Source organism: Monodon monoceros, unplaced genomic scaffold (genome assembly GCF_005190385.1).
Source record: "Monodon monoceros isolate NGI ecotype Baffin Bay Population unplaced genomic scaffold, NGI_Narwhal_1 Super_Scaffold_5, whole genome shotgun sequence".
NCBI classification, from domain to species: domain Eukaryota; kingdom Metazoa; phylum Chordata; class Mammalia; order Artiodactyla; family Monodontidae; genus Monodon; species Monodon monoceros.
In genome coordinates, this window is record NW_021703782.1 from 51,430,051 (window position 1) to 51,453,954 (window position 23,904).

Genomic DNA, 23,904 nt, shown 5'->3' on the forward strand with positions numbered 1-23,904 from the left:
CATCTATTGTATGTGAAACCCATCTGGGTGATCTGCCCCTCACTCTTCATTTTGTGGCCTGGAAGGGCCTGATGATAAGTGATCGTGATAAAGGAGGATAATGTATACAAGAGAGTTCTAGTCAATAAGAAGACACATTTTTGTCATTATTATTCAGTTGGGAATTTCAGCAGTGTGGAGATTATTAATCTCACAGGCCAGTTTTCTACCAAAATGAAAAACTGCATTTCTTCTCCTTTCAAGGATCACATGAACATTTTTTTAAACCAGAAGAGGAAGAGCAGACGCCTTCACTGTTCGTTTCAGTTGGAGACATTTGATGTTCATAATCAACATTTTGAAATGTGTTCAAAGCTGCCATCTTGTGGTCAGATTCTATTCACCTTTTAGCAGATATATTAATAAAAGGCTGACTAAATCCAAAGATGAGAAGAACATTGCAGAAATACATTTTACAACATGTCAGAAGGTCTGTTTTGAAGCCTACATAAAAAAATACAAGAGTGTATTTCTACATGTGATTTACTTAATCTAACTGATTGATGACCAGTTTTACTCATTTCTATTTGAGAGCCATGACAGATTTTATTCATTGTCCTTTCTTTCCTTCGTCCCCCAATTAAAAGTCTAAAATTTCCTATTTCATAGGTGGAAAAATTAAGAATAAACTTCTGCTTAGTGACATAAATGTTGAAATCAATCATTCTTTACTGAGATTTCAAACAAAGTCACCCTTTTCTTTAAAACTTCCTTTCAAAAAGTCAGGGTTCACGAACGACTACAAATGGCCTCTGCTCCAACCTTCCCCACATACAATTCACACTTCAAGTTGATTCTTTTGATTTTGCCTCTTTATTTCTAAACAGAAACAGTATATTTATTACCTTTAAAAAAAGTTAGTGGTAGCATGTTTTAACATTCTATTGAGGACAGTGGGGATTCAGCTTTTATCATAGACCTGTTCAGTGTACTTTTCCAGCAATTTTCTCATCCTCTAGGTTTCAGATTAATTTTCACTTCTTTAGCTGATTTTCTTTAATCACCTATCTATCAATTAGATGCCACCCTCCACCACCAGATTGTTTTTGTTTTTTTTAAAGAAAAGCACACTGTGTGTTTCTTTCATTCTGCTATAATTATTACATATCTGGATTGTTTTTGCTTGTTCATTGCTGTAGCAGTACTCCCAGCTGCCACAATTCCAGATTCTTTCTTTCTTATCCCTTACGAGTAGGATTCTGATTTTATTCAGGATAGTAACCAGCCGAACAACAAACCACCACCAACAAAAAACTCCCTCAATTTTTTATACTCTCCTGCCATGGGATAAACTTCTAATGCAAGATAGGCAGAATTTGGGAGGATATCTATTTCCAAATAAAAAGAAAATTTCTATGTGGGATAGATATAAAGTCTAGAGATGTGGCAGCCATTTCACAGCACTGAGAGTATAAATAAAAAGGCACAAACCACACACTAAAGGTGCTGGAGAAAAGTTATAAAGAGCCTGTACTCTTGAAGGCATCATTGTGCTGTCTTACTTCCCTTGGGCTCTGCCTTTCAGACTTCCTAGTCTGTGAGAAAATAATGCATTCCTAATACAGTGCATTGGCTTTGCCATTCTCTTTCATCTCTTTTCATTCTCTTTCAAGCTCTGTGAGGCCACGAGCACTATGAACCTTGTTTATACTTGTGGCCTTAGATCAGGTTTTCTTAACCTCAGCACTATTGACATTTTGGGCTGGATTATTTTTTGATTTGGAGGGCTGTTTTGTGCATTGTTGGATGTTTAGTAGCACCCCTGGCCTGTGCCCACTAGATGCCCGTAGAATGCCCCACCCCCAGATGTCTCCTGGGGGTAAATTGCTCTCCAACTGAGAAGCATTGTCTTAGATGATGGGTTCATTGCCCAGGAGATACTGACCAATAGATACTGGCTGTATTATCAAGATGATTAATTAATTGGATGTGAGGATTGAGAGAAATGGTAGAATTCAAGGGTGACTTCCAAGTTTCTCTCTTGGGCTAGTAATTGTATCACTTAAAAGATGGAGAGGCATGTTCCAGTTTGTTAATGTTTCTCTTAAACCGTGACCTTTAAGTCAAATAAATACTCCAGATGTGACTCAGACACCACAGATTTCTGTTCCTGTGTTAGTGACGCATAATACCTTAGCACTTCCATAGTATTTCTTTCCTCTTTATCAATCACATAGCATTCCTCCCCCCACTTTATTGGTTGCATTGCACTATTGCCTTATACTGGCCTTGAAATTCACTAAAATCTCCTGCTAGCTTCTGTCTTGTTCTACCCTTTAATTTTTCAATTGTGCTTTCAAAGTGGGAGATTTTGCATTTTTCCTTTTACATTTCAGTTCTTTCATATCAAGCTCTGTTCTTGGTTTGTTAACATATTTAAATTTTTTTTCTTTTTTCTGTTTCATATTAGCTCTCTGTGCCCAACTTGATCTTCCATTGATTGGTTGCTTGTGTAATGATTTTGAGTAGGAAATGGCGAAGAACAAAATACATGATGTTACTGGGTCTTCATGGACTGAGCTCAGAACAAGTGCCTCATAACCAATCTTGGAACAGTTATTTTAATAGACAAATCTTCTTTCTCCCTGCATCCAGTTTTAAAGATTACATGGAGCTGTAAGTGAGCACCATCTCTGAAATCTGCTTATAGGAAAGAAGAGAGGATATAACTTCAGAGGGATACAAAAGTAATAGCTTTTCATTCTTGATTATATAGGAAGGTCCAATCAGGCATTTTTACTCACTCTGTTTAGACTATAAAGCTCAGCTCAGTTTGTGGTATTGGCATGCAATGTATGCTTATGCAACAGGAAAGAGTGGGTTTAAGTGGTATGCAGTGTGCTTTCCAGTGAGTACATAATAATTTCATTTACTGTGTTTTATAAGAGGGCTGGAGGACTGAGAACCAGTGAAAAATCTCCAAGATTGCAGAAGAGTATTATTTACAATGAATAATGTAGCATATTATAGGGGGAGGAATGGTTACCTGATCAAGATAAGTCTTAAGATCTTACAGAGCTGTAAAATAAATAGAAGTCCTTGAGTAAAAGAAAAATAAAGCAGCACATTTAGGGAGAAATTATCAAAACTATATTTATAAGGTAATGGGTGTAGCTCTCTGTTAGAGTTAGGATTTCTTAGAATTAATGCTCATGTTTCCGGACAGGCTCTCCTCCTCTCTCCCATGAACTATTTGATATTAACTAGTCTCTTAGTTTGTACTCTGGCCATTCCAAATCATTCTTTTTTTTTTGCGGTACGCGGGCCTCTCACTGTTGTGGCCTCTCCCGTTGCGGAGCACAGGCTCCGGATGCGCAGGCTCAGCGGCTATGGCTCACGGGCCCAGCCGCTCCGCGGCATGTGGGATCTTCCCGGACCGGGGCGCGAACCCGCGTCCCCCGCATCGGCAGGCGGACTCTCAACCACTGCGCCACCAGGGAAGCCCCCAAATCATTCTTAATCATCATTACTTAAAAATATTACCTCCACCGTTATCTTTCTCAGACATACTTTGTGACTGTCCCCTGTTCTCTCATTCCAAATTTGGAATTCAAATAGAATGAATTCCAAATTTCTGAGGATTGCACATAGGACACTGATTTTATTCCCAATTTATATTTCTTCTCCCCTCCATGAAAACTGTGCTCTAACCACGCTGACCTGCTTTATAGTTTTGAATGTTCCATGCTCTTTCAAACTTCTGTGACTTTGCTCATGCTGTCACTTCTGCATGGAATCTCATTCTCTACTCTTATATTTGGTAAATTCAATGGTATTCCTTAAGGCCCAAGTCAAATGTCACCTTAATTTTATGTTCCTGACTTTCCCCTCCCCAGATCCGTAGTGTGTGCTTGATACATGTTTATGAAATGAGTACTTAGTAAATCTCCAAAAATATGAAGTAAGGAACTCAGTTTCATTGATGTTTATATAAAAATAAACCTTACATTATACAATAATTTATCTGAAAAGCTTTGAGTATGTAAGATTTTAATAAAATGTATTCGAGAGAACCAACTGAGTAATCCTCTTTGAAAGTTAAAACAATATTATTGTTATATACATTCTCTTTCACTAACACGTTTTGTCTGTTTATCTTGTGTACATAGCCTGAAGATTGTTTAATAGCAGGAAACCCAGTAACCAATCAGGTGTATATAACTTTAATCTTGTTTCTGTTTATTGAGTTGGGAATATGAGACTACCCATTTTCTATAGTGTATAATTATTACTGATATTATTTCTTTTTAACCAATTTTCATTAAAATGTTTGTTCATATAACCAGCCTGTAAGAGTTCTTCATTGGGAATATTGTTTCTGTAATACAAGATCAAAAAGAGAAAAAATATTTTGTTAAAAGATAGCAAGAAATTAAAGAATGACGTTCTCACAGAATTGTACAGAAAAGGGGGACCGATGAAATAATATTTTAATATTTTATTTTGAAAATATATAAAAGGCTGATAAATGACAAGAAAATGATATTTGAATTAAACACCATGAACTGATGCTATTTGTAGAGCACTATGACACATATTCTCTACATTTATGCCTTCCTTGTGGACCTCTAAGAAACTAGAAGAGGAAGTGGGAGGTGAAATGCATGGATGGGTAGTTCTTTTTTCAGTGAATTGAGAGGTAGGAAAACACCATTGCAAGCATAGGCACTATTGACAGTCTTTTAAACAAAGTAAAGCTTTTACCTCTCCAAAGCGTGACAAAGATTGTGATTTTGTTGTGGCCTTGAACCTTAAACTAAATAATATAGGCTGATGCTCAAAGGGGAAGATCAGTTTGAAAAAGTTAATTTGGGATCCCACTCATAATGTCACATAATTAATTTAAACTACAAACGTAGCTTCCTTTATATCTGTTGGCCAGTGTCAATGAATGGAAATGTATTTACATCTTGACATTGTAGAAATGTCTACTCTTTTTATTTTTTTAATTTTTTATTGAAGTGTAGTTGATTTACAATGTTGTGTTAGTTTCTGGTGTACAGCAAAGTGGTTCAGTTATACATGTATATACATATTCTTTTCCATTATGGTTTATTATAGGATATTGAATATAGTTCCCTGTGCTATACAGTAGGACCTTGTTGTTTATCTATTTTATATGTAGTAGTTTGTATCTGCTAATCACAACTCCTTCTGTATCCCTCCCGCACCCCCTTTCCCAGCTGGTAACTGAAAGTTTGTTTTCTATGTCTGTGAGTCTGTTTCTGCTTCGTAAATAAGTTCATTTGCATCCTACTCATGTATTTTAATCAGGGGTTTACGATCAATCGTGATTTTTCTTTACAATATGAACAAAGTACAACAACTTATTTATATTGTCATAGAGTTGACCTTCAAAACATGCCCCAAATCTTCATACTATCTGCTTAAATACCATAGAATGGGTGCAACCTACCATTATAAATAGAACTGAAAAATAGAAAACATTGAAAATATTGTGACTTTCCCCAGTTCTGGAAAACAGTATCTGGGGCTTTGAATTCCAGCATGTGCATGCACAAGGACGGAAGCAACAGAATGAAAGAAAATACAGTTACTAACTCAACCTATTATTTTTCAACCATACGGTTTTATGATAGTAATGCATAAGAGAATATACCACTTGTAATTACACCACAGACTGATGAGGATTCTGGATTTTTTCATATTCTTCAACATAGTGTTGATACTGATCAGTAAGGAGAGACTGATTTGCTTCATCCATGTTTCTTCTGGCACGAATCAGACAAGAAGCACCCACAAAAATGACTGCAACCAGTAATAAAGCAGCAACGACCGCTATGGTAACAATCTCAGAAATACTAAAATTCCGACCTATGTGAAAAAGAAAACGAGAGCAAAAAATAAATAATAAAACAGTTGCCACCCAAAATTGGATACCGTAATAGAGGCACTGTTCCAGGCACTTTACAAAGTCCTCATATTTAATTTTTATTGGCTACATCGCCTGTTATAGCACCTGGCATCTTCAAAGCACTTTCCGATTTCTCATAGTGAGCCCTACTGGGATAGTTATTATATTCATTCTAAAGGAAATGATGGCTCAGAGTTTGAGTCACTTGCCCAAGGTCATTTGGTTAGTATGCAGTAGAGTTGTTTTGGAGCCCAGGTCTTTCAGGATCCAGATCCTGTGCTCTTCCACTGTACCCCACTGCCTTTGTTAAGAAAGGTATTTAAAATTAAATCAGAAAGTTTTGAATTTCAAAACTTCAGAAAAAACAGCTCAGAATATCTCCATCTCTCTTTTTTTTTTAGGCTAAATAAACGGAAGCAACATTATGTAGTAGAAAACATAAGGGCATATTACACAGGGCTAAGCTCAAGACTCATTCTCTATGCTCACTAGAAAGGTGATCCTTGACAATTACTCCCTCTAAGCCTCGTCTTCCTTATTTGTAAAATGAGGATTTTAATGCCTGCCTCAGAGGGTTGTAAGGATTAAATGAAATAGTGTGGTATGTAATCAGCTCAATACCAGGTCAGAGTGGGCTCTCAACAAATGTTAAATTCAGTCTCTTTATCCACAAATAAAAATTCAAATGAAAGCTTCTAAATCCAAGTGGAAAACTGTGGATTACTTTATCTCAGAAAAATGTGATTACTTTAAGGGTGACAAACTTGCTTTCGGAAATTTCCACAGTAAAAATACATTTTCAGTACTCACTTGGCCATTGAACTTCATAAGTGTATCCCAGGTTGTCTGGAGCAGTAACAAACATTTCTATGTTGGTAATTGGAGGCCAAAATGGTACCATATTGTATTGTCTGTTATGTCCAATAGGGGCATTTTCCAATGGAAATGTGGATATATCTAAAATATGTCAAAGACACCTTCTTAATAGACAAACTCAAGCTAATATTAATACATTATTATTATGTTCTGAAGGTGACCCAAAGTATTCAAGGGTAACATTAAAAATTCTTTCATATTTTACACTGAGTAAAGACATAAAAATGTTTCACTACAGCAGAACAGGCAATTGCATAAAACAGAGCTCAGATGCTTTGAGTACAGCACTAACATGTCATCCAATACAAAAAGAGAGTTTAAAAGTAAGGAAGTTTTAGTCTTTTCTTATCTATGATGATCATTAGTTGTTTTACTTTTATATTACAGAAACTAATTTGAATAAAATTCATTAAACTTACTTTTCAAAGCTAAAGAAAAGATTGGACCTGTAATTTGCTGTAGTATCATCTATGATTTAAATATGAGAGACACTGTAGCTAATGAGGTTTGTCCTTGACTATGACTATTTCTGTTTAGTATTTTTCATTTTTCTGTTTAATTAGAGAAATAAATATTAACTTATTCCCTGGGTTTTACTCTGTTAACAAAAAGCACTTAACACTTTGAATCAAGGTCCTAGAATCCTATTTGCTTCCTGCCGCCTTTCATCTTTCTACTTAAATAAAAATCATAGGCATTTATATTATTAGTTTCTGTTATCACAGATAAAAGGAGTGATATACTCTTTGTGACAAAAGATCATTCCTTTTTGTTGTTGTTGTTGTTGTTTATATTTATATTGGTACAATTAAATGCCAAATGGAATGTCACAAAACCAGAGTTGGAAGTGGGTTTGGGTAGGACATTAGTGGAAATACATTTAAAAGAGCTGGAATATGTGAGAAGGCTAGTGAAATATTAGGTTTTCTGTTCGCAAGAAGTGTATTACCTGGACAGTCACTGTGATCCTGTGAAGAACAGGAGAGTATTTTAGCATCTACTCTGAAGAAAAATTGATCATAGAAATGGCAGGTAGTGTTTATATTTTTGTAACTTTAAATTTAAAATCTAGTGATTTTAAATGTACTATGAATTAATGCTAATTAAATATTTATCCACTGAAATCTATTGAGCTCCTGCTAATGCCAGGCACTGATCTAGGCACATGGGGTATAGCATTAAACAAAAGACAAGGTTCCTGGCCTCAAGGCACTACTCCTATTAATTATTTGTTAAAGTTAGATGTTAAAGCTAATAACTTAGATCATTTTTTAAACTTCCCACTTCATCTTTATTGAATTGGCCTCAACCCAGTCCAGTTACAGCTGCATAAAAAAGTTATGTCCATTAAAATAAGTGGAGGAAAAGAAGAAGAAGAATAAAAATATCAATAGCAATTGGATTGCAATGTTGCTTCCCTGTGTCAGACCCTTCAATGGCTCCCCTTCTGTCTTAGAGTTAAGCCCAATGTCTTTAAGGATCTGCCCCCTGTTTTCTCTCTGACCTTGTCATCTCCCTCCGTTTTCTCCCCACTCCCCACTCTGCTCCAGCCACAGTGGCTCCTTTGTTCCTTTGTCTTGGGAGCGTTTTTCTCCATATACTTACGCAGTGCTGCCTATCCCCTTTCCTGATTTTACTTGTCTACAAAGACTTTCCCCCATATAACATACTCTATATTTATTTACATATGCTTATTGTCAGTTTATACATTGCTGTCTAGTTTCCAGCAGTGTATGTTTAACAAAAGTTTGTTATGTTCGTTTCTAAACCTACTAATTCTAGTTATTTGTTATTGAAATAAAAGTAATATAACAAAACACACGTAAATCGATAATTATGATTGTAAAAAGAGGAGGATGTTGTTTTTATAATATATAAATGGAATGCTTTGGAAAGATTTATTAAGAATAAGTGGCTGCAACGTTGCTATAGAATTAGGAATGAGCAACTATGATTTTTAAGGGTTAGGGGAGCATTATGAAAATTTAGAATAATACTGTACTCAGATTGCATCACAAGGGTTGTTAATTTCTTGTTTCACTTTAAAGAAACAGACACTGTAAATTATAGACAATTCATTATGGTTGTACGTATGTATATAAATACACATGAAAAATCAGATGGAACTCCAATCAGTGAATTCATAGAAGATTGATATGTGAATAAATATTTGTATTTAAGCTATTTATTTCTTAAATTGTTTTCAGATGAAACAAACTATTTTGACCAACTCATCAATTAATGGTCCAAATCAGGTTAGGTTAGCGGTTTCTATTGTATTCTCTCTCTCTCTCTCTCTCACACACACACATACACACACACACAGAGCACAGAAGTAAGAGATGGCTGAATGAATAAATGAATCAGTAGATAGTTAATCTCCAATATTATGTTTATGTGCATGACGAAGTAAAGGCACATAAGACAAAACTTAGAACACTTAAAATGTGAAAATTTATGATGTTTTAACCAGTAAAAGCACATTCGTTGTTGGAATAGTAATACAACCCTCTCAGCTGAGTGAAGAGAAAGTAGCCTTTAAATAATATTTTAAAAATGCATTACAATGAACTTAAAAGAGATTTTCTACAGTGTGATATAAAAACTAACATTAACTTTTCAAGTTGAATAAAATTTCCATTTGTGAGAGGCCGTAAAGTAATAAGAATCAGAACTGTGGATTATGAGTGTATTTTTTCTGTCTTTTGGGGTATCAAAGAAGAGCTCTTTAAGGTTTTTGCATTCATATTAAAAAACAATGAGGATGTTCATTGGAAGATATGAGAAAGAAAAATTGGGGAAACATGGTAGTCATCTTTACATGGTAAAAAGGAGAAGAGATTACCTTTTTAGTCCTATTGAATGTTAATAAGTATCATCTTACAATTACTGTTCTGAGAGACTTCTCATCTGCCTTTTCAAAGTGGTTTAGAATAGTTGGAAATGGCTAGATATTAGAGCTATTTTATCCTATTGTTAGGTGTAGTTTAAATGTGCCAAATGCTTAGCCTAAAGTGGTAACTATGCCATCTGAACAATCTCCTTTGCTGAGCCTGCAAAAAGCATATGAAAGAGTTTTACCAGCAGTGTATCTCCTCAGCCATTCATCAAAGACTGCATCAGTGAAAGTATGTAGGAGGACAAAAATAGGATCATTGGGAGATAAATGAGTTTGCCCCCCAGTTCCATTCAGGAATAGATGAGCCAAATTGTGAAGGCTTCGCACAGTAGGGTCATACCTTCCTGTGGGATCACTGTAACCTAGATACAAAAAGAAGGATGAGAATAGTAAAAACCATTACACATATCTAACTTTTCAAGTCCAAAGCAGTGATTATATTGGGAAACAATTTTTCCTAAGCTTGTCAGGCCAATTTTTACCTTAGTGTAATAGCACTGCTTCTCTGTACCTATGGTTGGTGGCATGTGTTTGCTGTACCGAGAGCTAGGTTAGTTTGAAGCTAGTGGCATGGCATTCTAAATGTAGCCTCTAGGTTAAAAATAATGACCTGCAAAGACTACCAGTCAAAATATATAGAACACTCTATTTTGACAAGGGTAACGTTGGTCTACATGGAAATAAAGATAGTGGAAAGCTCTAGCTTCTACAAAAACTGCTGATACAATTGGGAGAACACCACTCTGATTGTCCTGGAACTTAAATTGCCAGATGTTACTTTAGTCTCCTACCTTATTCCTTTTGAATGACTGTCAGCATGTTTATTTTTAGAAAATTATTTTTGTGGAGAAGTTACAGTTTCTCAGAGCTTTCTTACCATCTCTGTGCTAGTTTTAAATATCTGAAGACTGCTGTCAAAACGTTTATAGAACTTTTGAGAATGATCTGTATTCTCTCTATATATCTTCTCCAAATACATTTCCATATTATATATATTTCACATGTGGATCATATATATATTCCCATTTTATATATAATCCACATATTATATTCCCATATATACTCACATATATATATTGTTCATGAATACATATTAGAGAGAAGACAAGGATAGATCACAAACAAAAATAGATGGTCTCTGATGTGGGATGGAGTTACAAGTGTGTGTAGTTAGCTTGAAGGACCAGAGCGGGGATAGCAGGGAAAGGCTGTATATTATAAAACAAAATTAGAATTTGAAATACATTAACTCAGTTGTATAATTATAGTTATTCATTTACTCATTTTTTATATGTTTATTCCATTATTTTTTGACTCATAAAACGTTTAAAGATTGTCTGTAATGTACACAGCAGGTGGTTAAGCACTAATCTTTTCATGCATTCTGTCAGGAAATCAGTACAATTTGTCTTTTGATTGGGCATCAGTAAGACACAATCTGCAAATTCTTTATGAAATCACTACTTATAGTCTTAGTTTATAAATACCAGCTTAGTCAAAATACGGTTATTATTTATTGAGTCATCTCCAAGTCAGTGTATCATTGTAGTTATGAAAATTAACATAAAGATAGGAAAGAATGGCATATAATTTTGATGATAAAAGGGGAGATAATTGAAAATAATTATCGGATCTATACATCAGGTATCTCAGATTATGGGAAAGAGAGATCTATTCCCTTTTATTGGTTGGGGGGAGGGCGGTCTAACATGTGCAATGCTGTATTTAAGGTAAAATTTGACAATAACAAGTTTATAATAAAATTAAATGTGATTCTACTCTTTTAAAACTTTAAATATGTATCATGAATAATTTAGAGGTATCAAAATTTATTTTATAAAGTAAATTATTTTATGAAATAATTATAAATGAAATATAATTTATTTTAGGGGACTTAGAAAATTTGGATTTGAATCTGTGCTCTGTTACTAACTAGCTGGATATCTTTGGAAATTAATTTCACTTCTTTGGACCTCAGTTTCTCAGCTTTAAAATACTTTGAATTAAGCAAGGAAAACCAAATTAAATATCTCTAGATGCAAGTTCCAATTTTTATAGATCTTTATAAAAGTTGCAGGATGATACCTAAATAAAACATGTGTCCAAACCAGGCTTTAGTAGATGGCAACTTATGTTCAGGATTTTTTATTATATTTTTTAAGAAAAAAATTAATAATCTCTCCAAGTCTTGAATATTATTTGCCTATACTAGAATTTGATATAGTTATACACATATTGGCCAGCTACCTAACAGAAATTTGAGTTTAATACCTTTTAGGTATTTTAACAGAATCATTTCCAAGGGCTTCTCCTATGATAAAAAGTTTCAGGGTCTCACACTTTTCTTTAAGAAAGTTCTTTTTTTGAGCAGAGAATTGTGATTATATCATAATAGGCGGCCCTATTCACATAAACTTACAGGATCCATATGGCATTCAAAGGTTTTTTTCAAAGAGATTTGAATTTGAATAGTTTTCCCTGTAACAACTAGGTCAATTCAGAGCACCGATTTTTACTTGCCTTCCACTGTGTTTCGGAAACTGTTTGTAGAAGTGGAATAAAAAGGAGGTGTGTCAAATAAACCAACTTCCAAGCACTGAGTGACATCCTGTGGTTCAGGAAGACGTTGCACCATTGGTCTAGCCACATTTCCAGCTGGATTTCTCCTAATTGGCTTACCCTCAGTGCCTGGGGAAAAGATGGGAAACGGTGAACATGTATAGAACATTTAGAGATCTTAGCTTTGCTTTTCAAATTTGTATACATAGCACGAACACTGAAAAACAGGGTTTCCTTGGTAGAAGAGAAAATTTTTAAAGTGCATATTTAGTGGCATTAAAGTGAGGAAATAAGTTATCATGTCCAACTTCTGTGAATAGGGAAAATATGTGATACACAAAATCACCTGAGGAAAAAGATGATCACAATAACAGATAGAGGTCCTTGTATTTGTTAAATCAACATATGCTTTTTTCAAGAGAACACATTAAAATGAAAATTCCATGGAAAATTAAATCCTACCAACATAATCTCATAAACCAGAACTCTACACTGAAATCCGTATTTCATACACATACGAAATTTTGTACTTGAATGCTCTTTCAAGCCTTCAGAGAAATAAAGTTAAAACAACCTTAAATCTCTTTGGGAAGCGGTCTGTATTGCAATCACCACATATTTTTCAGCAATTAATGTGGAAAATAATTGAAACATTTTAAGGTCAGTAAGATAAACAGGTAAACAAAGAGCTGCTGTACTAGGGATAATATGTACCCCTAGAGATACAGAGATGCCTTTGGGGAGACAGGGAGGGAGAAAAGGAGGAATAGGGAAGGGAGGGAAGGCGGGGGTGGGAAGCGGGGAGAGCGTAAGTGAGAGAATCAATTCTTCCCAATTGGGTGGCTTCAGGAAGCCTTCATTAGGTAGAGAGATTTGCAAAGAGCCCTGAAGGACTGAGGAAAATTGCCAGAGGTGAAATAAGACAGATTTTTCAAGTCAAACATTTTAAGCAGAGGTAATAATAAAAGAGATAAGCTTTCTTCTATGCATCATATAAGCCCCATCGGAGCACAAACTCTTTTCTTGATCACCAGTGTGTCCTCCAGTCTTGATCCAGCACTGGCATATAATTAAAGCTAAATAGTTGTTTGGTGTATGTTGATTTATGAAAAGATCAGGTTGATTGTACAAGACGGCCTGTTAGGTGAACAGCTTGCCTAGGGTATGTGGCAATGTAAGGGTGTAGTGGATGGCGGGAAGGAAAGGAAGCTAGACAAGAACTGTTTTATTTATTAGGCCAGTGAAAGAAAAAAGGAAAATAACATTTTATTGAACACATATTAATGTGTCTGATATGGTATCACATACTTTAATAAGATATCTGATTTAATCCTCACGGTAATTCTTGCCTCTCTCTACTTTTCTTCTTGGATGAAATTATCCATTCCTGTGGTATCACTGATCATCTTTTACAAGACACCCATACCCGTACAGCTTTGGATCAAACCTTCCTTAGACGTTGCATGTTTATGTCCTCATATGCTTTCTGGACAGTATCTTTCCAGTATTCCATAAATGCACCAAATTCGGTATACTGAAAGAGTTAATTATTGACATCTAACATTCTTCCAGCCACTAAAATATCACCTTTAATTCATCACATGAAAAACATGCTCTTTCTTCACTATACTTCTTAAATTTGCTTTCTACTTCAGACACTCTGAACTTTTCATTCATTCCTGCATGGAAATCCCACAGGACTCCAATCCATAGGATGTTAATAGGTGCAATGGCAGAAGTTGTCCATGTGCAAACACATTAAAAAAAAAATCACAGTCAGAGAGAGATGAATGTTTTGGTATCTAAAGACATACTGATCCTCAATTTTATCTCATTCAGCATGCCAAACAAAGTTTTATTTTAATTTTTAAACTTCTACAGAATAAAATTTTATATACATTTACTTCTCTTATTCCTATATATGCCTAAATAATTTTCTAATGGTGAAAAATCTACTTAATTTCTTTGCTCTATTTTAAATATTCTCTATTTAAGTTACAAAGTAATTTAATATTTGGTGCCTAAAGGAATATGTGCAGAATAAATGTTATTAGTATAATAATAAAATAAAAAATAAATTCCAATAATTCTAGTTTTTATATGGAAGAACAAAAGTTCAAAATAGCCAGACGTGCCTGAAGAAGAAAAATAAGATGGGATAAAAAGACTCTGATAATTAAGACCTTCTGTTAGCAGCAAGAGAGACGGTAAAAATAGGATCTAAGGAAGAGAACAGAAAGCTTCACGGGAGCTGATCCACATAGGACAGAAACGTGACCTGTGGCAGAGATGGCATTCAGACCACTGGAGAAAGGATGCTAGGAAAACTGGGTAATCGTTCTCTTTTTGTATTCACTTTGGGAGAGCTGGAAAGAGCTAGTTGGCAGACATCTTCTGTACAGTATCTTTCTTTTATTAAAGGCATCCTCCGTGTCACCTTTTGGTTTTTTAACCTTCTGAGCAGATTAACATAATAGTAAAAATAATATAATAACATAAAATAATAGTAATAATCATTATACAATAATAATAGTAATTATTATTATACGTATTTTTTACTCCCAGGGCACTTCCAACTCTTTCTGCATATTTCACATTTCCTAGGGAAACATTTTCTGTGAAATTCCAACACAAGACACATGACTACTAAGCAGTGCTGAGCTTACTAAGAGGATTAATTAATACGAAATAGACATTTCCAAAATAAGAAAGTGAGCAATGCACTGACCAAGTTGTTCAAGGAAAGCAATGGAAAAATGGATAGGCACTTTCTTTTTCCCCTGGAGCACCCCAGATTGCCTTGACTGTCCTAGGTACTTAGTGAATATTTGTACATCAACTCTCCATAATAAACGTGGATTTTAGTCTGAAGTCCTTAGTAGAATGAAGAGCCTTCAGGCAGCACATCTAATCACTTTACCTAACAGGCAATTCTGAATCCTAGTTGTCATTTGGAACTTACTGTTACAAAGGGTTCCCAGGGTATCATAATCTTCCAAGGATTCGCAGACCACTCGCCATTGAGAAAAGACGGAGTTCGGGCTTATAAGAGTGGAATCAAAGTTGCTTCTTGATCCCATCAAGTCATCGGTGCAAATGTCACAGGTGTTCTTCCCGGTGGCAAAATTCCAGTAAGGAAGGGAGAAAGAAGGATCCTGCAACATTTCCTAGATCACAGAAACTCTGTTAGCATTCTCTGCTTTTGTTTAAAATTCTCCCTTTGCTTGGTTTACTCCCTGGCATTCTGTTTCTATTAGTTCTCTTCAGCCACTTAGGAACCAGTTAGTGTGTCAGTGGTGCCTGAAGGGCTAGAGGACTTAAATACCTTATTTAACAAAGCCTCAAATTTACTACAGTAAGTCACTTGGGCACTAGAGGGAATGAAACTCAACTTGTTATACAGAAGTTTCTGCAAATGCTTTGGGGAGGTGTCTTCCTTTTCTTTTTTAGGCAAGTTACATTTCTGTTGGTTTTACTAAAAATTATCAATAATCACTTCTACACTTCGACATTTCCACTTCCTTTCATTTTCTTATCTCTAATTCAAGCATGACTAACTCCTGGTCTGGCGCCAGACTCAGCCTCGAGATATATTATGTGAAGCAGTGCCTTTTATTTTGTTTCTGTTTTTTAATTTAACCAGAACGACTTCAGGCATTTAGATTCTGGTTTGGCCACAGACTACGGAGGCTCTTTCACACTTGCCTTATCTGCCGGGGCACTGAAGGTGTTTTACTTAGAGACCCCTGCTTCAGAATCTAAACTATGAAGACTCAGGCTTCTGCTAGAAACTAATACAGACAGGAAATGCTAAACTGAAGCAGAATATTTCTCTGTGCACACTGTTATTTAGACCAGAGACCTAGTTTCCATTTAGAGCTGTTCTCAACAATTTTAAAAATGCTGGACTCAAGATCACATGCTTATTTTACTGGGTTCCTTTAAACATGTATTTATTGTACTTGTTATTTCTCATTCCTTTAAGCCTTTAGTGAGCTATATTTAGAGTGTGGGATATAAATGTAGGGATTGCCATTGTTTTATCTCACAAGTATTTAGTACATATGTACTTTTTTACTTTTAAACCCTTTCTAGGAAGCATTTCCTTGTCCTCGGGGTATTTTAGAGGGTCAGAGCTTTCCAAGGTATTCCCCAGTTATTGATCTCCAGAGCTTTAGAGTCCTTATTTAGAAGCCATTGTTCTGGTTCACAAAAATTAGTGACAGCTTCTAAGGGATCATTAAGAGTCAGTTTGTGGTTCAGCAACTGGCATCTGGGAGCTGGAGCAGATTCATGTGGCATTTCAACTGTGCGTTACATTTAGATTGTAATTTGTTGGATCCCTTGTGCTGTTGGGTTTTAAAAACGTAAGTCTCTATAGAGGTTGAAGCTTACGCAGGCAAAATTGAAGCTTTTAGATACTTTCCACCTGCCCTTCCATTTTGATGTACCTGTGGGAAAATGACTTGAAGGCAAGAAGAGCTCGAGTCGATTACAAATGACAGATTTATCTACTCATAATCTGAAAATTGCCTTGAAATCAGAGCTATAAACTATGAAGTTCAGAGTATCAGATGAATTCATTTAATCACTCTCAAATTGCATATGGATGGACTACTTACTTGTGAATATTTTGTTCTGTATTTTAGTGCATTAAATCTCTCCCTTCTAACCATTTATTTTCTTGGATAATGCTGGGCACAAGCATACTGCGAATCAATATGGGAATCTGCCCTCGGATATTTTTAGATTTTAATTTGTGGGGAGGGATTCATTGCTGTCATTTTATCTAGAAAACAGGTTCAGTTTGTGGATTTCCTAATTGAGATCTAAGAATTTTAAAGGGGTTAGGGGTTAGGTTGGGGTTAGCAGATGTAAGCTGTTATATACAGAACTGATAAACAACAGGGTCCTACTGTATAGCACAGAGAGCTATATTCCATATCCTATGATAAACCATCATGGAACAGAATATAAGAAAAGAATGTATAGATATGTGTAACTGAATCACTTTGCTGTACAGCGGAAATTAACACAACATTGTAAATCAACTGTACGTCAATAACAAAAAATTTTTTTAAAAACTTCATTTAAAAATAACAATACTTTTCTTAAAATATTGAGCAATTAGTAAAATAAACAATGTATTTATGTTAACAGATTCTTTAATGTGGCTTTAGCTTATCTGATTAAAAATAAGCAGGAAATAACTTTGTTTTGAGCTTCACTTTATGCCAAAAAAGTCAATGCCTTTTTAATTAAAATGATGTCTGACCTATGGGATGTTGTTAGTAGGTGTCTTCTATAAGCCTCAAAGTGGTAGGGGGCATGGAAAAAATGGAGTTCAATTAAAATATGACAATATAAATGAAAAGTAATTTTTTTCATAATTTAAACCCCGTATCATATCAGAACGAATCATCAACTTATAAAGTGAGCTATACATTTGGGACTTGGAAGACTGAGAAGTTATACACACCTGCCTCATTCAAACCAGGAGGAGGTATTGGTTTACATTTGAAAAGGGAGTCATATCAAGTGAGAGTCCTTCATTGCAAACTATATGAGGGTTATTGTTTCAATGACAGAGCTGTAGAATATGTCCAGTGCTTTAATTCACACCTACAAATATCTCAATTGGCTTCCTCATCACTGATGAGACTTTCTTTTCACTTCACAAAAGGTAAAGATTAATTAATAAGGAAGTAATTAGCATAGGGAGAAACTTAACAGAATGCCAAAGGCAGATTAATAATGTGAAATCGCTTTGTCATCGCCTGTTTTGATCATTTGGAACACAGTGGATCAACAACTTAGAAACAAGTCACCTCCTCTGTAAAGGATATGAACATGGCCATGCCTCGTGCATACCTGCATGTCCCTCTCCAGCTGCAGCAGGTGGTACCTATGCCATGTGAGAAACGCTGGTCCCTCATGAGAGAAATCCACTTCACCAAAGCTTTCCTGTCCTGCCCCCAGAAAAGTCTTTTTGACTGAGTAGTAGTGCGTCCAAACAAAGTAGTTATAAATGGAAATGTTCTCAAATTGTGGGGTGTTGCCATCTGGCCCCAATATTTCTTCTGATCTCCTGGTGGCAATGACAAACTGAGGGTGAATTGTACGCTTTGCCATATCCAGGGCCCGGACAAAGCGGTTCTTTTCTTCTGTACTTAAGTCCAGTAGGTTTCTCCTGACTTTAAGGGTACAAAATTCAAACGTGAAAACATCGGCAGTGTGGGCATGGGTAGACAATGCACATAATCATCTTGTAACACCACGTCCCATTTACCCATGAATGATAATTTACATGTGTGCTCACATCATTTTATACTTTTAAAAATACCCCTTGCTAAAATCCCTTCTCAGGCCTGCTTTTTGTCTCTCTCTTCCCCTCCTTCTTTCTCTCTCCAACTTACTCTAGGATTCCTATGAGCTTTCCTTAATCTTACCATGGACTTTATGATTCTATGATCCTGTTATATTGATTTCTGCTCACTATTGGCATATTTCTTGGAGTTTTCTACCTTTTTAATATCATAAATTTTGCAAAAACACGGTATGCGGTATAGTATAGTGGTTAAGACCAGAGCCTCATTCTATGACTGCACACATTTCTCTAAGCATCAGTTTTTCATCTGTAAAGTGTGTGTAAGAATATCCGCTTTATAAAGCTGTAAAGACTAAGAGGACACACATAAAAAGCACTTAGACCAGAGCCTGGCTCAGAATAAAGACTCACCCACAGACATAGAGAACAAACTTATGGCTACCAAAGGGAAAGGGGGGGAGGGATAAATGAGGAGTTTGGGATTAACACGTACATACAACTGTATATAAAATAAATAACAAACAAAGATGTACTCTGTAGTACAGGGAACTATACTCAATATTTTGTGATAACCCATAAGGGAAAAAAATCTGAAGAAATAGATATATATGTATAACTGAATCACTTTGCTGTAGCCACAACATTGTAAATCAGCTATACTTCAATTAAAAAAAAAAAAAAAAGGCTTCCCTGGTGGCGCAGTGTTTGAGAGCCCGCCTGCCGATGCAGGGGACACGGGTTTGTGCCCCAGTCCAGGAAGATCCCACACGCCGTGGAGCGGCTGGGCCTGTGAGCCATGGCCACTGAGCCTGCGTGTCTGGAACCTGTGCTCCGCAACGGGAGAGGCCACAACAGTGAGAGGCCTGTGTACCACAAAAAAAAAAAAAAAAAAAAGGCTCAGTAAACGTCCCCTGAAACTCTTGGTCCCATGTTTGGCACAAGGAAAACAATCCAGTTTTGCCAACTGTTACTATTTAAAGCTTTCTCATTTATTGTCATTTAGGCTGCAGGCCAGGCTCATCTTGTAAAATGGCTGAACTTGATCATCAGAGCAGGAACCATCCTTGTGGTCAGCAAGGGTAGTGGAAGAAGCTCATCGATTAGAGCTGGACACATCTCAGTGTGAATTCCAGGTTTACCACATACCAGCTACATGGACTTGACCTTTCGGAACCTCACAATTAACATAACTATCTTGCAAAGTTACTGAAAGGTCCAGTCATAAACACCTAGCACAGTTCCTAGTATAAAGGAGTTGCTCAACAAATCTTTTGAAAGGAAATGTTATTAGAAGACTTGAGGTTCACCTTCAACTCCTTAAATCAAATACTTTTCTCAGCCTCTCTAAGCCTCAGTTTCCTCAGCTGTGAAAAGCAAGTCTTGAGCTTTATGATTTCTGGGAGTTCTGAAAGTTCAACTGGTTCAGGATTCTGTAAGTGTGTTGAGTTCCACGCAGAACTGTGCGTCCATTCACACCCCACTTACCTATGATAACCCTCTGGTCGCAGGCAGCTCCTCTCCATCCAGGACGGCAGGTTCCACAGTTGTATCCTGAGAAATTGCCAATGCAGTGGCATGTCCTGTTGAAGAAGCGCGTGGGCCAGCCCTCTCGGTCATCTCTGCCATCGTGTGGGTACTGGGGGCCGTGGGGTCGGGAGTCAGCTGTCACCACTTCACACCTGCCCCTTCCCGATGAGGAACCACAGCGGTCAGTCCCAGGCCCAGACAGTGGGAACAGGTCTGGGCAACACACGCCATTTCTCAGAGCCTCGATGGTGACACACTGTCTTGGGAATTGAGCCCAGGCCTGCTGGAACAAAAGCAGGGCCAAGAAGGTGTAGCCCAGAGAGAGGAGTTTGGGAGCTTTCATTCTGCTTGAAGCAAGAATGCAGTACAGGCTCTGGTTTTCAGCCCTTTGTGTAGAGCCCGAGGCACATAGATAAAAAGCAAGCTGAAAAGGAAAAAGCAAGATGAAATTATGCAAGTTGTTTTGTACTGTTATAAATGGCATGAGACCCTTCCCAACCCACCTTCAAAATGCTTTTCATATCTGTAAAATGACATTTCAAAAACTAATCAAAATAGTAATTTACCTTTAAAAATTTGACATGTATAATACCTACATAATTAAATCCCCTGTCCTCGTCATTTAATTTTCTTCATTTTAAATTTCTATTTATATAAAAAAATACTTACCCTGGATGTCATTTATCAAAAGCACTCATTATCGGGTCACTGTCGTTAATTACATTTATCCGTGGAGCTGAAAGAAGAAATTGGGGGCAGATTTCTAGCAAGTTAATTTCCAGGATTTAAAGTCCCCTTTATCCTAATGGAGTTTTGGCGGGAATCCACCCACTCCCCATAGAGTTTCTCTCCAGTACCTTGAACTCCTGAGGGGATCCTCTGCTGAGCCTTTCTTAGAACTGAGTGTTTTATATTTGCTTCTCCCCTGATGTCAGAGCTGTTAATTGCTTGTGGGTTTCTGCCTGGTAACTCATCCCAAATCTGTTCACCCAAACTGGGAGGGGCTGCTCCTCTTTTCCACCCTTTACTAATCTCTTTTCACTTCAGTGAATTTTTCTGCCCTTTAAGTATTTGGTTAGCACATGATTGCCTTCCCACTGATTTCCTTGTGATGTTTAAAGTTTTAAGAAAAGGTCAGAGCCACGAATTTGGAATAGAACAAGTCAGAGAAACTAGAGAGCTTTTGTTTTCATTGCAGAGAATTTTATTTTTTCCTTTGAAAATATATCTTTAGAGGATAAATGAGATTACTTACCTTTTCTTAGTGATAAAGGGCTAGGCTAGTGCCTGCACCTGATGGTAGCTTTTGATTGTGTTCCGTCTTGAAAACAGATGCCACCATTCTTAAAATTTCCAGAGAGAATAATTGTAATAGAAAAGACATCAGATATAATTACACCAACTCACATGACATTGGCTATCAAGGTGACTGCTGGTATTGACAGTTGGGTACTCCAACTCCCTTACCTCCATTGGGGTGGTGTTCATCTCTGTGGCAAAGGATCTCAGGGTCACTGCTATGTCTACTGTTTAGAAGATGACCACTAAATAGCTTATTCTTTCCTACCTTCTCTGCAAGCAGTCTTAAGTTAATGGCACTAAGGGTAATAGATTCCTGTATTTCAAAAGGAAATTTCCTCTGGAGTTGAGACCCATACATATGAAATCAATTTTCAAAGTTAATCTTTAGTTTGGAGTACATAATTGCTGTGCAGAAGTGATCAGAATTTGCGATCAGGGTTAGCTGTCCTATTTGACTCTCAGCCATAAAATTGTCCAGAAACCTATATAAAGGACTTGGGTATATGGTTACCAACAAAAAGCCAACCAAGGCTATGTCTACAAATTAAGATAAAAAGAATAAGAAGAATTTCCTATACACGGCCCCTTGTCCAGGCCATCAACATGATTTATTACAACCATATCAAGCCATGGTTATTAAGATTCGTGTCTATAAATCTAGTGTTATTCTTTTTAAATTTAGTTTTATATTTTGGTCTGTTGTGTATAAAACAATCTACTAATGTGAATACATATTAGGATATTTCCTAAAATGTTTTAAGAAACACAGCAATCCTGGTTATGATCTGTCGCATGCATAGAGGCCAAAAGTCCCTTTTTCTTTTTTGCCTTGGATCTCGGGTACTAGAATCACAAAATTGCTATCTGTCATCATTACTATTTAAGTAGGCTTCAGTGACCAAACTTTTTTTCCCCACTAATACTATGTATTCAAGTTGTTGTATGTAACAATATTCTATTTTATTTTTTTTAATGTCAGTTTGATATATCGTTGTAAGAATATACTCTATCCATTCTCCTGTTAGTGAACATTTGGGTTATTTTCCAGGATTTTTAATTTAATTTTTTGTCTTATGAACAAAACTGCTGTAAAGAGGCTTGTAAATGTTTCTTTTTAAACATATATAAGAATTTCTTGTGGTAAATACCTAGGAAATGGATTGCTAGTCATAGGATTTGTGACTATTTATGTTAGTTTTAAATTGTTTTCCAAAGTGGTTGTATCAATTTATATTCCCACCAGTAGTGCTTAAGATTTCTTACTGGTTCACAAACTTGCTAACACTTGGTAATAATAGACTTAATTAATATTATAGAGATAGATATTTCATTCATGTTAATAATATGTTTTAATACTGTTCTTCTGCTTTTATCCCATCTGTTTCTTTTATTGTACATTTTTTTCATGCATATTGCCAATTTTTTAGGTTTTTTGTCTTTTTGCTATATAGGACTTCTTTATGTATTCTGTCTTCTAATCTTCTGTTAAATAAATTGAAAATATCTTATTCTAATTTATGGCTTAAGTTTTGCATTCTTGACACAGTTTTCTGAGGATTAGTAGTTCTTAATTTTAATGTCATGGTATCAATCTTTTATTTTATTGTTAGTAGCTTCCATGTCTTGTTACCATTCCAGAAGCAATGAACTATTTTTTAATGTTGTCTCCAACATAAAAAGCTTTAAATATTGCCTTTCACATTTCACTCTTTAAATGCATGAGGAATTAGGTCTTGTGCTTGATGTGAATAGGAACCTCAGTTCAACTTTTTGTTCCACATCAAAACCCAATTTTTCTGAGCACCATTTATAGCTGGAGCCATCCTTTCCCTAGTCATCTGCAGTATCACCCTTTCAGGTTTTCACGTATGAATGGATTTATTTCTGGCATTGCTCTTCTGTTCTGTTGGTGAATTTGACTATCCCTGTGTCAGTGTTATGTATTCTTTTTTAAAAATCTTTTTTTAATTGAAGTATAGTTGATTTACAATGTTGTGTTAATTTCTGGTGTACAGCAAAGTGATTCAGTTATACATATATATATACATATTCTCTTTCATATTCTTTTCCATTATGGTTTATTATAGGATATTGAATATAGTTCCTTTGCTATACAGTAGGACCTTGTTGTCTATCTCCAGATGGCTTATGTCACTTTAGTTCCTGAGTGATAATTTTGAAGATGTTCCTGTGCTGTTTTCTCATTGACACTGAGGTTCCTCAGAAGTCTGCTATCATTCTTAAGGTGTTTCTTTGTAAGTTAGCTGTCTTCTCTTTCTCTGACTTCTTTTAAGATCTTCTTTTTGGCTCTGCTTTCACAGGTTGTGTATAGAAATGGATCTGTTTTTATTTATTCTACTTAGTCTACATTTTGCTTTACATATTTGTAGATTCATGAATTTGTCCATTCTGGAAATATTGTAGTAATTTTTCTCTTCCAATTTTGCCTCGTCTCCATACTCTGTTTACTTCTTCTGGGCCTATGATTAGGCATATGTT

At 35.9% G+C, this 23,904-nt stretch overlaps 1 protein-coding gene across 1 annotated transcript; it reads right to left on the bottom strand.

The window, feature by feature from the left end:
* Positions 1-5,588: 5,588 nt before the first annotated feature.
* TYRP1 (tyrosinase related protein 1) lies at positions 5,589-20,982 on the bottom strand. The gene is made up of 8 exons (XM_029202754.1): positions 20,961-20,982; positions 20,062-20,527; positions 18,120-18,442; positions 15,211-15,415; positions 12,210-12,377; positions 9,872-10,051; positions 6,725-6,871; positions 5,589-5,874 (listed from the first exon to the last, which is right to left on the bottom strand). Exons 2-8 carry the CDS (start codon positions 20,444-20,446, stop codon positions 5,669-5,671), a joined length of 1,614 nt encoding a protein of 537 aa, XP_029058587.1. The 5' UTR covers positions 20,447-20,527; positions 20,961-20,982; the 3' UTR covers positions 5,589-5,668.
* Positions 20,983-23,904: the final 2,922 nt, after the last annotated feature.